This window comes from Ctenopharyngodon idella, chromosome 23 (genome assembly GCF_019924925.1).
Source record: "Ctenopharyngodon idella isolate HZGC_01 chromosome 23, HZGC01, whole genome shotgun sequence".
NCBI lineage: Eukaryota > Metazoa > Chordata > Actinopteri > Cypriniformes > Xenocyprididae > Ctenopharyngodon > Ctenopharyngodon idella.
The window spans coordinates 8,840,129-8,855,780 of record NC_067242.1 but is presented as its reverse complement, the minus strand read 5'-3'; the positions used below and the strand labels follow the sequence as shown (position 1 = coordinate 8,855,780).

The following is a 15,652-nucleotide window of genomic DNA, read 5'->3' as shown; positions in this document are numbered from 1 at the left end:
GATCATCCAGGTAACCACAGTCGTGGATCATCCAGGTAACCACACACTACTGTTTATATATATTTATATATTTATATATATATATATTTTTTTTTTTTTTTATTTATTACACACAGTATATATATATATATATATTTGTTGTTTATATAAATATATTTTGTTATATTGTGTATAAATAATATAAATAATGTGCATAAATAATAAATAATATATGATTATATAAATACACTTATATTTTTCATATAAATGTTTTAAAATGTATATATTATTATTAATTTATTTACATAAATAATATTGATTTATATAATATAAAGTTAGGAATAAAGAATATAGTCAGAATAAAAATTATTTATTTAATTATTTATTGCTATTTTGTCCCCCTAAATCCAGCTATTTCCTTAGTAGTCAATGTATTATCAATTTCCTAATATCTGGGTGTTTAATAACTGCTAAGCAGTGGCTCCAACAAAAAAAACAAAAACAAATGTAGCTTTCAGGAAGATGAAATCAACTTGGGTGCATTTTTCTGGGCAGACTTCAATAAATACTCATTCAATTAAAATGAGGAGGTGATTTTCAGTTGAGCAGGATGTCATGTGATTACATCATGGACTCACTTGTCACGTGTGAGACGCTGGACGACCCTCAGGGCCTGGAGGAGGCACACACGGCCCTCCAGCTGCTCAGAGTTCTGCTGGATCTCCGACTCTGTGGACACAAACTGCAGAAGAACCTCACCAAACATCCTGTAACCGTCCTGAACGAGAGCACACAACCTGAGAAAGAGAAAGAGAGGGAGAACAATCATTTAACTGCATGTAGTAAATTATGACTCATTTTGCTTTGAACTACTGCTATTTTGTTTTCATTTTTGATATTACTCCATTTGCACTACTGTTATTTTACTTATTTTGCACAATTTTTCATTGATTTTGCAATGCAAATGTTTAGTCTTTTTATTATGTCAATAATAAAGCATGAGAAATTTAAATTAACATGGCAAGAAAGACAGTGGTTGAGAAAGACCTTTCTGACTTAAAAAATCCAGCAGGCATTTGAGTTTATTTGGACAAACTCTTAATGACAAACTGCACTCATAAATAGACTGCACAAAATTAAGACCTGCAAATGAGAGTCTCTGAAGCTTCATCCCAACAACAAACACTCACATAGATACAGATATCGTCTACAGATTAAATGTTGACTTTGGCACCAGACAGGGACTAACTAATAACTTGATCTATGGCCTGACTCGCAGCGGTCACATGGCGGTGTTTCTATACTCAAAATGATATTTTTGCAGGTATTAATAGTCTCTACAGATAGTCACTTCACAGAGACTGGCGACTTTTTTTGGAGCCAGTAAACCACGGGACTAAACAAACAGGCTGGTATTTAAATATATTTTCACATGCGAGACAGTGATTTGATTGCACAGTAGAGATAACTATAGTGGAATACAAAAATAAACACAGTTGATTTGTACATTCTTCACACTGATTTAGTCGAAGATGTGTTTAGTTGGAAATCTGCTTGCAAGGCAGGCACTGAATTGATATTCCTCAAATAATCTACCTTTATTACTTTTCTTCTCCACATTTTCTGCAAATAATTCAGCTGAAACCACTTAATGTGCAGACTGTCAACAAACATTTTTAGTAGACTGTTTAGAACAGGGATTTCCAAATGCTTTGTCAGCCAAATCTCTTTGACCTCAAATATTTACTTGACGTATTCCCTGAGATTTTAAGTTAATATTTCAATAATTTAAAAAAGGTACACAATGTAACTTTTGGCCCACTAGCGGCTAAAAAAAAACTGCATGCATTCTGCAGAAGAACATTGTTTTGGCTGTGCTTCGGCTCTGCGCGACTGTGCGGATGAATATGACCCTTCACAATAGATAATGCTTTACAATGAACTCTGTTAGAGAGCTACATATGGCAATTTATCTGTTCAATAAAACACCTTACTGACCTATTGAGTAATAAAAACACCATCTCCACGTCGCTTTTTCAACATTTCAAATCCCTCAGTTCTCGCCATCTCTGAAAAGTCAAGCCAATGTTGATTCTTGTTTTATTACGAGCTCTGTCTCTTCTCTTTTTGCCAGCAAACTCTCCTCTGTTCGATGTTTGTTTAAAATGTGTGATTCCCCAGATGTTTGAGATTTAGCTGCTCAATGTCAGCCTTTCTCGCTTGTTGTGAGAACTAACCTATGCCACTCCCACACCATACATGCATCGAAGTAGCCGGAGCAACTTTTCTCTATTTACGGATATGACGAGCATGCACAAGTGGTGTGTGTACACAATATCCCGCGAAAAATGTACATATAAACACTTATAATAGGCTTACCATAGTGAATCAGAGTAAGACAATAAGAAGTACTGATGTACTGACTCATTTTTTAAATTGTTACTCAAAGATATCCATACCACAACTATAACAATAACGCCAGAGAAACAATATCGTTGGAATCACTTTCAGAATGATTTTTTTCCCAGCTGATAAACGATAATACATTGACAGCCAATCAGAATCCATCCTGCTGTAACGAGCTTGAGCATTTAAAGCAGCAGACGACAAAACTGCAGTGTGTGATTAAAATAAAAAGAATGATATTGTCCGCTGGTGTGGACGGTAATATAGTTATAATTTTTGGTGTGAATGGGCTTAAATCTATCTACAGTTTATATAAAATGTTACATAAAAAATTAACCATGAAAATCGTTCATCTATTCAAAATCTAACTAAAGAAATTCCAATATCTGCATACTGAATTGTGATTAGTCTTTTCTGCCTATTTTCTCAACTATTTATCTCAACTTTTGCTGTATTACATTGCAAAAGGCAACACTGAAGTTGAGTTATGTGTTGATTCACACATAGAACCAACAGAAAACAAGATTCTCTCAAGCTTCTTTTGTTTGCATTCAGTTGGGTTCGAATTTCTTCTCAGACTGGTTCACTTTCACTTTTACAACAATCATTTAAAGGATTAGTTCAGAATTAAAATTTCCGGATAATTCACTCACCCCCATGTCATCCAAGATGTTTATGTCTTTCTTTCTTCAGTTGAAAAGAATTTAAGGTTTTTTTAAGGAAATTAAGAAATTTAAGGAAAACATTCCAGGATTTTTCTCCATATAGTGTACTTCAACAGGTTTCAATGGGTTTAAGGTCCAAATGTCAGTTTCAGTGCAGCTTCAAAGGGCTCTACACGATCCCAGACGAGGAATAAGGGTCTTGCCTAGTGAAACGATAGGTCATTTTCTTAAAAAAAATAATAAAAATAAATAATTATATACTTCCGCCTACGTCATGCATGACCTTTCCAACGTGATTACGTAACGCGTGGCGCATCGCAGAGCAGTGCAAGATGAGCATTTGTGGTTAAAAAGTATATACATTTTCTTTAGATAAGACCCTTATTCCTCATCTGGGATCATGTAGAGTCCTTTGAAGCTGCACTGAAACTGCAATTTGGACCTTCAACCCGTTGAACCCCAGTGAAGTCCACTGTATGAATAAAAATCCTGGAATGTTTTCCTCAATAACCTTAATTTCTTTTCGACTGAAGAAAGAAGAAACATCTTGGATGACATGGGGGTGAGTAAATTATCAGGAAATCTTAATTCTGAAGTGAACTAATCCTTTAATACTTATGCTGTCCAAGAAAAATAAAAGTACTTTATCTTTACAAGACATTGTGTTCAGCTCAACTCAGGTCAGATCAGGATAAAAGTATGATGTTTCATGATAAAACGTCTCTACTATAAGCACTAATAAATGTCCAAAAGCAAATCTGCTTTCAAAATGGATTAAAAGTCTGTATAATGCAAATAATCTGAATAAGTAAAAGAGACTGATCATTTAAGGTGTGATATGAGATGACCTTTGATGAACCATGATTGGCAATTCGGGAATCATCCTGAACTGTTGTTACCCTGTCGTAGTGCTGTTAAAGAACACGGGGTTAAGTGAGAGCGGTTGTGAACACTGAGGCTTGTTTAGACCCGTGTGTCTATGAAACCGGAGAACAGGAGGGGTGACTGGGCAGTAGCACTTTGTGGTATGGCCAGGTTGACATAAACAACCCCCTTCTTTATTCCCTTTTGGTCTGTTCAGGCACTTCCTCTAACGGAGCGGGACAAGGGCTGATGTCCCCCACCGGGTCTCTATCATTGGTCAGCCACAGTCACTAGCCACTTTCAGGAATCTGTTATTGTGAGCATTCGCAGGAATTCGCAGCAAGTTGGAGGCGCTTCCAGGAACTGCGATCCATTGAGCTTGTCCAAACACTCACACAAGCGGCGCACAAACACACACACACACACACACAAGCCTAGTCGATGTAGGTACCCCACTACCCCTCCATTTCCTTCACACATGCACAAAAACTTCTCTGGCAGCTGATTGGTTAAGGCACAGTGGGCGGGATTCCTTCCGCCATGGTGCCCGCCAATGGGAGCAGAGCTTTTGATAAACAGGGCTGTAATCTGACACGTAAAGCACATTGTGTTCTACTTCTTCTTGAAAACATCCAACCCCTCCTGTCTGAGCACAGAGAACTTCTTCAGCCTGTTTATACTGCTCTGAGTTTTTACTGGAATAACATATCTTCTTGGACCAAAAGTTAAACGCTAATTATTGTCTGGAAACTGGCCACAAAAACTCAAGGAGAGAAAGAGAGAGGGAACATAACTGCAAACTCACAGTTGTAATGAGATGGGTGGCCTTGTTGAAGCACACCACACATATGAAAAAAATAGATATTGTCAACAACTACGCTGCATGTTGGAGGGTATAAACAGGGAAAATGGATTTCAAGCATATGCTTATAATCTGATTTTAAGTATGTTTGTAGTGAAATTATAAACAGAGCCAAGACAGCTTGAAAATAAGGAACAATACGTCCATTTTGCCTGTGTTGCTTTTGTTAACTAAAACCATAAATAGTTTTTGTTAATTGAAATAAAGGTGAAATAAAATAAAATATAAATACTAGATGGAAAACTTCAACTTAAAAAACTTAAACGAAAATAAGAAATTTTGCCTTGTAATTTGAAATATTAAAAAAAGGGACCTATAATGCCCCTTTTCACAAGATAGTCTCTGATGTCCCCAAAATGTGTTTGTGAAGTTTCAGCTCAAAATACCCCACAGATCATTTATTATAGCTTGTCAAAATTGCCCCCTATTTGGGTGTGAGCAAAAACACAACGTTTTTGTGTGTCTCTTTAAATGCAAATGAGCTGCTGCTCCCGGTCCCCTTGCCAGAAGAGGGCGGAGCTTTAACAGCTCGCGCTTCAGTTGCTCAACAACAACAAAGCTGGAGAATCGCACGCAGCCAAAATGAGGATTGTCAGTAACGGTGTTCAGCCTTACATTGTTCAAACCGGAGTCGACACTGATGGAGAGACTCAGGAAGAAGTTACAACTTTTAGAATGAAACTGGACGTTTCTGAATGGTTAGTGGATAAATTTATGTAGTTGCTGTGGAGTTGATTCAACTCATCGACTAGCATGTGCCGTCATGTTAATTTCGTTAACATTCAATTTAGCATTGAATTGACCCTCGTTTGTGAAGCAATCCGGCGTAAAATGACGGCATGACAACAACACTCTACTACAACAACTCTTCCTCTTCTCTAAAGCAGCCCAACATGGCCTCACCCCCCCTGTTGCGTGTTCTCGGGGGCGGGGTTTATGTAAATTTTGGGGTTTGTGATGTCACCAACCCAGGAAGAAGCTCGTTGTAGTCCCTACCAGCTGTTTGTTGTAGTCCCTAAAAAGCGATTTCTGTAAAAGAAAATATCTTCCTTTGCATTGAATTTTGAGCGTCGTAACTTTGCAGATGTTGTTTATGCTCAAACAGCAACATTACACACTATCTAAAGTTAAAAAGTGAAATCATAACCAAGGACCCCTTTAATTAATACTATAGTAGTATATAAATAATACTTTTAACAGCTGTGTAACCAGGCAAACAAAAAAATATGAGTATATTAAAGGTCACAGTTTAACTTTCCAAATTGGAGAAAGACTGAACACTAAGATGACAGAGCAGAAAAGCCAGTAAAAACCAGTACCAGTAAAAACAAAACAACTTTTTTTGGTAAAGCAAATGAACAAAGAGCAGTATTTTCTTCAAAAAGTCTAAAAGGAAATTTTCACATGCTATATACCTGGCAATGCAAAATTTGCCACCACAATGCAGGGTGTTGTGGGTGGTTACTGACAGGTCCAAGTCAAAAGAGCATCACCTCTGTGTCTCAATGATATTGCTCAGATCTTCAATCCAAGTAAAGGTCACTAGAAATAGTAATGGTTGCCTTAGCAATAACTAAATTATTTAGATTAAAAATAGTGAGGGTGCAGAAGTTGAACTCAACACAGTCAGCTGATTCAATCTGACTCATACCAGGCCAACAAAAGAAGCAGAGTAAGACAATTTAGTTTTCATCTGAAAACAAAAACACACAAAAGTTATTTCACTTCATCTAAAAACTGTGTCCAAGTCAAATCAAATCACGAGGGAGCAGTAATGGGAACTGATGCTTAAAGAGTGTCATGTGTAACACTGTATATTCACAACAGGTGTTGAGAGTAACTTACTTTATGTATTGTTTACATAAATTACTCATCCGTTTATGAAAAAGCTATTCATTCTGGAGTAGCATTTCAAGCTTATCAGTAAGACAGAATCCAAAACAGAGATGATACCAATCTTGCAACCATTTAGATTGAAAAATTGAACAACATAATAATTATTTTAATGCTTTTTGACACTACAATAAATATGCATGATTAGACTACAAACAGAAAAAAACATTTACCTCTATTATTATTATATTATTATAAATAATTAATAAATAATGACAAATAATACTACTATTACCATAAAACAATTTAATAAAACAAGCAAACAATCAAGCAGTATTTTCTTCAAAAAGGGAAAAAATATTATTGTTATTATAAATAATTAATAATAATAAATAACATAGCAACATATTAGTGATATATTACTATACATATTAAGAATATTTATAGAATTTATTATTATTATTTATTTTATAATATTTATTATTATTTAAGAACAACAACAATAAAGGTATGTTTTTTCTGTTTGTAGTTTAATTATTATTTATTATAAAACTGGTTTTGCATATGAGACTTTTGCACATAAAATAAAAAAAATCTTTAAAAAAAAAAAAATTTGGTCTAACTGTATTAAAAAGGAACGTAAACATCCCCCCTTTCATTCTCTGAGATCATGAGGCCTGTCCGAAGGAAGAGAATTTATGAGCATGTGAGATTGCGAATGGCAGATGGTCATGTGCTGGGGTCTGCTAAAAATTCTGTGCATTGTGTGTGCGTGTATGTGCAAGCTCCATATTTGTCAGCACCCTCACTCATACCAGGTTTGGTCCAGTCAGGGTTTCCCCCACCACATTATCCCCCGTCAACACACACTCCATACCACAGTGTCTCGTCTTCCTGTGTTCTAGTGTTTATGGCATGCTGCAGCGTCTGACGGGGATCTGGTTACCGACAGTCAGATGACTCTTTTTTCCAATCACCCTTCATCAACACAGCACCACGTGCATTTTTGACAACAAAACAATGTGTCCCAGAGCGGGGCAGAGATCAGAGGGAGTGTGAGGGAGGAGAACGTGGACGCTTAACCTGTGGAAATGACTTCAATCTTGCTGGATTCATGCAGCACATCTATAATTAAAACCTGCACACACCGGTGCTTTGAAATGCGGTAAAAGACAAGAACAGATTTGGGTTCTGACTTTAAGGGTGCCAACACAAACAAAAAGCTGTGAGCCTTTTAAGGGTACAGAAAGAGCCATGTCACTTTGAAATAAATCAAGCATTGTTATAGGAAATCAAATTTCTGAAACCTGCCAGATATTCTCATTGGTCAACGGATGCCTACAACACTGTGAGTTGCAGAAAAAAATGAATGTTCTCAACTCAACTTACTTGTTTTTCTTCTTTGTCATCGTGACACAGCATTTACGTTTAAATCAATGGATTCAGTTACAAACAATCATATTACTTACTTATGCAACTGCATAAGAACCTACTAAAAACCACTTGAAACATAGTAGCAACATGCAAAAAAGCCACTTAGCAACTACATAGCATAAACTGTTTTCATAAACTGTACGACAACATGCTACAAAAAACTCAGACCACTATAACTGCATAGCAACATGCAAAAAAAAATATTTTTTGCTCTGTGCTGGAGAGACATTAGCAACTGCACAGCAATGTGCTAAAATCAGATACCTTAGCAACTGCTAGAGCTGCACGATTCTGGATAAATTGAGAATCACAATAGAGATTTTCACACGATTCTGAATAGACAACTAAACTAAATAATGTCATTTACTAGAGGCAAGGCCCTGACAAAATGTCAATTGCTGTAGTCTATTTAAAAAATGTTTAATTAAACATTTTTTTAAACATAATTTGAATTATTTATTTAAAAAAAAAAAAAAAAAAAAAAAAATAGATCTGAATGAATCGGGAATTCATTCGGAGCGACCCTCACAGTGCATTATGGGTATTGTCTAGCCGTTGAGCGTACATCGGTTGTACACTCGTTATTGTAGTGCATTATGGGATTGAATGAGCGCACTCGATAACGTCCACTATGGTTTTGGACACCACTACAAATGGCTGTCCCCTCAAATAGTACTCTATTTAATAGGGCTGGGACAATAAATCGATGCATTGCGATTCGTGGATCGATTCTGAGACTTTCCAAATGCATCGTGATTCTCTCCTGAATCGATTCTGAGCTTAGTTTTTAACAGGAGATGGCGCTCTAGGCTAGTTTTTAACCGCATGCTCAAATGCTCATGAAGAAAAGTGCTGAAGAGCGTTTGTGCGTTTGGCCGAGTCTGAGAATGTAGTTGCACCTCAGAATGCCTTTATGACATGAGATTAATGTAAACACAGCCCACTGCAAACACCCTTGTAATTCGCTTCAACCTTTTTGAACTTTATGAATGATTATTTTATAGAAGGTTCAAGTGGTGTGTGTAAGGAACTGGAAGCAAGCAGAGTACGGCTGTTTCTAAAGCACGCGGTGACATCTGCTGTTAAAAACTAAGCTCAGAGAGAGAATCGCAATGCATTCAGAAAATCTCAGAATCGATCCAGAATCATTTCTCGATTCGCAATGCACTGATTTATTGTCTCAGCCCTACTATTTAAGGGTATAGGGGGCGATTTCAGGCACAGCCAGCGTTTTTGAACAAATCTCCTGAATAAATGATTCAATAACAAATACACTTTTTAACAGTCATTTGTCTCCACCTACTGGTGTAATGATGTAATTGATACGATCTTTATTTGAAGCGCCAGGTTACTTTCAAAAGGTGATTTGCTTTATTTTGATCGCTTCTGTAGACATAAGCGTTTATATTCGAACTATAAACTTTTATCACAGCACTTCTGTGATCTTCTGTGACCATACTGTGATGTTCATGTGAAGCGAACGCAGATTTAAATGTTCCGCTGTGATCGCACTTGTAAAGGTTTAATAGATACAGCAGAATTGTCATTTAGGAATAAGATTGCGTGCGTTTGATTTGAGATCGTGATCCTTTAATGATTAATCATGCAGTTTTAGCAACTTCACAGCAACGTACTATAAAAAAAAAAGACTTTAGCAACATCCTGGCAACCCCTCATGGCGAAGAGATTTGCACAGGCGAACATGTTTTTCCTTCAGGTGTAGTTTGGTTTAGGCCATATTTTTTAAAAAAAATTCTTGCAAGGCACATTCTAACTTTCTGTCCTTTATTTCCTTTTTTCTGAGAAGCGCGTGGCTATGGATCACTGACATTGCTGGGCTTAATTAGAGATGTTTGTAGAGTTTTACCATATGGCACAAAGAACTGTGTGATACAGAGAGAGAGAGAGAGAGAGAGAGAGAGAGAGAGAGAGAGAGAGAGAGAGAGAGAGAGTACTTTGTGTACTGGGAGGGGTTGTTTGGTTAGTCATTGACAGAATATGGAGCAAAGTTGCTCTCTCTCACCATTTATCACTCCATGAGGAGATTGACCCCTTGGAGCTTCAGCAGTGGAGTTTAGAACAGACAATAGCCTAATTATACCGCACTGGAACACTGGGTGCACGTCCACACAGAACAAACACACAATCTGACGACGTATTGCATTTAAGAGATATCTCGTAAAACCACTATACACAGGCAAATATGACCACAGAACGTCTTGGGTTGAAGCGCATAATAGATCTACTGATATTCATGCTGTGTGATTTGAACCAGTAATATCTATTGATGTATTTTATTATGTCCCCAAGCACATTCCCAACGAATTAAAATACATTTTATTAGAAGCAAATGTTTTGAGATGTAACTGGTTTGTTAAACTGGTTTGGCTGGTTACTGGGGAAGGAGAGTCGCTGATAAATTGCATGTCGTATTTACTTACATAGATCAAGCCTCTGTGCTGGTAACGGCTCTAAATTTTTCTTAAAACCCAAAAGTTTGTTATTGTTTTTACAATAGCAAATTAGAAGTGTAATTTTTTTTTTTTAAATTGTAAAAGAAAGAAAAAAATATTCATGTCAATATTCTTTTCGCTTTTTGACTAAAACTTTAACAGTAAAATTTCATGCACATAATTTATCTGTATGCATATACACCACCATTCAAAAGTTTGAGGTCAGTAAGATTTTTTTTTAAATAAATTAATACTTTTACTCAGCGAGGATGCATTAAATTGATCAAAAGTGACAGTAAAGACATTTATAATGTTACAAAATGTTTCTATTTCAAATCAAATAAATTCTGTTGCACTTTCTATTCATCAAATAATCCTGAAAAAATGTTTCCACAAAAATATGAAGCAGCACAAATTCAATATTGATAATAAGAAATGTCTCTTGAGCAGCAAATCAGCATATTAGAATGATTTCTAAAGGATCATGTGACACTGAAGACTGGAGTAATGATGCTGAAAATTCAGCTTTGAATCACAGGAATAAATTACATTTTAAAATATATTCATATAGAAAACAGCCATTTTAAATTGTAATAATATTTCACAATTTTACAGTATTTTGATCAAATAAATGCAGTTTTGGTGAGCATAAGAGACTTCTTTGAGAAACATTAAAAAATCTTACACACTCCAAACTTTTAAACAGTACTATATCTTTATATAAGCATATTTAGTAAACAGCACACATTTCTTCAAGTATTTTAGAAGGTCTTTGACCGAAATGAGAGTTTCATTTATAAAAATCTGCAAGATTCAACTGTGTGCAGGACTTCCTCCCAAAGTAACAGCGCTATTCAAACTAGAGGAAAGGAAACAGTACCTGCCGATGTGCTGCGGTGGTGCCGATTCTGGTGGTTTGCTCAGTGCTCTGTGCTGGAGAGAAGCTCTGTGAAGGGATTGGGTGATGGATATGCAGTAGACCCTCTGAACGACCACCTCAACAGGACCACTCTGAGAGCCAGACGACCCACAATCCTCCACTACGTCCAGCAGAGACTTCCGAACTTCCCTTCTGTTCAACTTATCGACCTGAGGATGGAAAATTGAAACATTTATCTTAATATTTTTTTCAAACCACACACAAAATTGTATTCATAATATCACCACAGAACAGGACAATTTCGCCCATGTCACCTCAAACCAGCAACTGTCACTGAAAATGAAAGATTTCCGGTCTCTTTGTCACTGCAAATCGCTGTAAGCATGAACACTCTGAGGTCAAGTGTCTTGTTCTCAATGCTGATGGCCTCTGAAGGACCAAACCAAACTTACAGATCAAAGCAGCAGCCTTATACCTTTACGCTACACCACAGCAGAATTTAACTGTAAATAAGCACATCTACACTACTGTTCAAAAGATTTTTTTAAAAGAAATTAATACACTCATCCTGCAAGGATGCATTAAATCGATCAAAAATGACAGTAAAGACATTTACAATGTTACAAAATGTTTCTATTTCAAATAAAAGCTGTTCTTTTGAACTTTCTATATATCAACGAATCCTGAAAAAAAAAAAAAAATGTATCACAATTTCCACAAAAATATTAAGCAGCACAACTGTTTTCAACATTGATAATAAAAAGAAATCTTTCTTGAGTAGCAAATCAGCATATTAGAATGATTTCTGAAGGATCATGTGACACTGAAGACTGGGAATAAATTACGTTTTAAAGTATAATAAAACGGAAATAATATGTAACCATTTTACAAGTTTTTACTGTATTTTTTAAGCAAATAAATGCAGCCTTGGTGAGCATAAATGATTTTTTACAAAAACATTAAAACATCTTACTGACCTCAAACTTTTGAACAGTAGTTGTGTTAATGACAATATGATAATGCACATTTAAATGGATACTCCACTCAAAAATGTATTTTAAAGAATATTGGGAACCAAACAACATTGTAGCCCATTGACTTGAGACAACAGTTACTTTGTATCTTTACACCTGTGGTGTGTTTACAACCAACATAAGCTTTGTATAGACAACACTGCACTTTGGTTATTTTGAGTAGCAGAATGACAGGGAAAGTGTGCTGCATCATAAAATTGTTACACCAGGGTGTTGTCGAACAGGAAAATTTGGTTTTATTTTCACACTTAAGCAAATATTCATGCATAAAAAAAATAACTCATTAATCATCTGCACTCATGAGTGTCACACAGGAAACGGCAGCTGTCTCCATTCCAACAGCACGTCAGTACTTTCACACTGAATCCGAAATCTATACGGTCCCTTTTCTGGGAATTTCTGTTTTCTTCCCATGATCACATGAGAAGGAACAGCTGACGAACCTGTTTACAGGGAATGGATTTCTCTGTTGACACTTGGCTCGTCCCTGACCACCACAGGCACCTGGTTAACGGCGGAGGTCTGCATTTATCCACAGCGACTGCAGTGTTGTCCTGCTTATTCTCCACGCAGACTTTCTGACTGAAGTGGGTGTTGAGAATTATGGGATAGTGTTCACCTTCCACAACCAGATTCTGCCTGAAGGACGACAAAAATGGAGGTCTGCTGATTAAAATGTGTTGTTTTTGGAAAAATACGTGTAGTTTGAGAACATCAAACCATTCTTTATACAACTTGACACTTTCAAAACTCAACTACATTGATTTTTTTTGTCTACGTTGATGGATTGACAGCGGTCTCACTAAGCACAACCACCTCCACACTTCTCACACACATAAAAGAGTCTCAAAATATCCTCAGGTACACACAAAAGCTCAAGCCCTTCCCTCCCTGGGTGGAAAACGACTGTTGGTGATAAAGAGTGACTGACTGATCAACAAAGATGCTCTTTTCCATTTCACAGGCAGTATGAAAACATGTTATCATCAAAACGGTGATCTTAAGTCAACATTAGTTCTTTGTACTTGGCATCTAACAGATCAACTGTGAAACACGCTGCGCACTTTGGTGTGCCGTAGTAAGAGGCCAAGATGTTGTTTGCCAAAAGAAAGAGGTGAATTTGGTCCTTTGCTATGATTCTTCTTTAAAGAGAGCGACATCTAAACATGGCTCCTTCTGAAGCACTTTTGAAGGATAAAATTGAGCTGCAAAGTGGGCCAGACTTTACGCTGATGGTTAAATGAAACTAGTTTGACTGTACCTGGGCTGTGTTTCTCAAAAGCATCATGAACGAAGTTGATCGTAGAGAAGCATTGGTGCCAATGGTTCTATGATCTACTTAGGCTTAAAAGATTAGTTCACTTTAAAATGAAAATTACCCGTTCATTTTCAGAACACAAATTAAGATATTTTTGATGAAATCTGATGGCTCAGTGAGGCCTGCATTGCCAGCAAGATAATTAACACTTTCACATTCACTTTCACACATCATCGAGGCAGTCTCGTTTAAGAAAAATAACCCTTAGATTGCAAAGTAAGAAAGAAAAGACAGTATTTTACACCTCACAATGAATATCAGTCAATTTTATTCTGGTTACTTTTTTTAATAAAACATACTCGATGACGTATGCAGCCTTCAAATGCGATCTCCGAAGGACGCAGCCTCCGAAATGAGACGCAGCTCCTGTCAAAAAAGGAGTGTGTTTTTGGTTGTGAGGGAAAGATTACCTTTTTCAGCTTCCCAAAGAACCCAGCGTCAAGGGAACAGTGGATGATATGTGATGATATATGTTTGTTTGTTCCCGGGATTTCGGTGACGAATACTTTGTAAACAAGTCCCAGTTCGGCGCTTGATTTGCAGATCGCGGGTGGTAAAGCTGCATTAGATGTCTGTGTTTTGTTGGCAAAAGTGCATAAAATGTAAACAACACGAACATTTTTCTTCCCTTTTTATTTATAATGATGTCACAGTTGCAGACGATCTCTACACAAAAGCTGTACGCGCTTTGTGACTCTTTAGCTCTGCCCACGGCACTGACAGCAGGCACGCCTCCAGGAGCTCGGCTTTTTTTCGGAAAGACTCGGTTTAGCGTATCTATCTTTTATAAATATGATAAAACTAAAGACTTTTCGGAGATACGAAGGATGCATTGTTACTCTATATGTACTCAAGTTTGGCAGAAACTGTGTGTGATACCCCACCTTTAAAACAGTTCATGTGACTACAGTGGTTCAACATTAATGTTATGAAGTGACAAGAATACTTTTTTTGTGCCAAAAAAAACAAAACAAAATAATGACTTTATTCAACAATATCTAGTGACGGGCGATTTCAAAACGCTGCTTTGTGAAGCTTTACGAATCTTTTGTTTTGAATCAGTGGTTCGGAGCGCCAAAGTCACGTGATTTTTAGTAAACGAGGCTTCGTTACGTCATAAGTGTTTCAAAATTTTAATGGTTTTGCATGTTGTTGGCAGTTTGATACATGCTCTGAACCACTGATTTGAAACAAAAGATTCGTAAAGCTTCATGAAGCAGTGTTTTGAAATCGCCCATCACTAGATATTGTTGAATAAAGTCGCTATTTTGGTGCACAAAAAGTATTCATGTCACTCCATAATATTAAGGTTGAACCACTGTAGTCACATGAACTGTTTTAAATATGCCTTTAGTAGCTTTCTGGACATTGAAAGTGTTAATTATCTTGCTGGCAATGAAGGCCTCACTGAGCCATCGGATTTTATCAAAAATATCTTAATTTGTGTTCTGAAGATGAACGAAGGTCTTACGGGTGTGGAACGACATGAGGGTGAGTAATTAATGACAGAATTTTCATTTCTGGGTGAACTAACCCTTTAAAAGACAATCACACTTGATTTCGGATTTCGGTTTTATTTCGATTAAAGACCTTTGATCAGTTTCATTATTATTGAAAGACCTACACTAATAGGCATGAGTCACTGGGACATGTACAAGAAAGTGTTTACAACTAGTTATTGATATGAAGCACATGGGGACAAAGGCCTGCAAATGATATATATACTTTTAAAAAGCATCTGCAAGTTGGTAAGCGCACACACATTAAACGCGCTGTTACAAATGCATGAGAATGTCCCATTCACAGGGCCTCAGAAGTAGGTTACAAACACCCTGATCAATCTTTGCGCTGGGTGTATGGTAATTTGTCACAGATCTGTTCCAAACAAACGTGTCTTCAATAAGCGGAGACCTCCACTCCACTA

The 15,652-nt window shown here is 36.7% G+C and overlaps 1 protein-coding gene across 3 annotated transcripts in view; it reads right to left on the bottom strand.

Annotated features, from left to right (window-relative positions):
• The window catches only part of spidr (scaffold protein involved in DNA repair), a 54,266-nt gene that overhangs the window by 16,224 nt on the left and 22,390 nt on the right, over positions 1-15,652 (bottom strand). For all 3 annotated transcript variants that reach the window (XM_051881512.1, XM_051881513.1, XM_051881515.1), the window contains 3 exons: positions 12,854-13,049; positions 11,377-11,585; positions 618-776 (listed from right to left, as the gene is read on the bottom strand). In XM_051881512.1, coding sequence (XP_051737472.1) covers positions 618-776; positions 11,377-11,585; positions 12,854-13,049 — 564 coding nt within the window. The remainder of the gene's footprint in view (positions 1-617; positions 777-11,376; positions 11,586-12,853; positions 13,050-15,652) is intronic.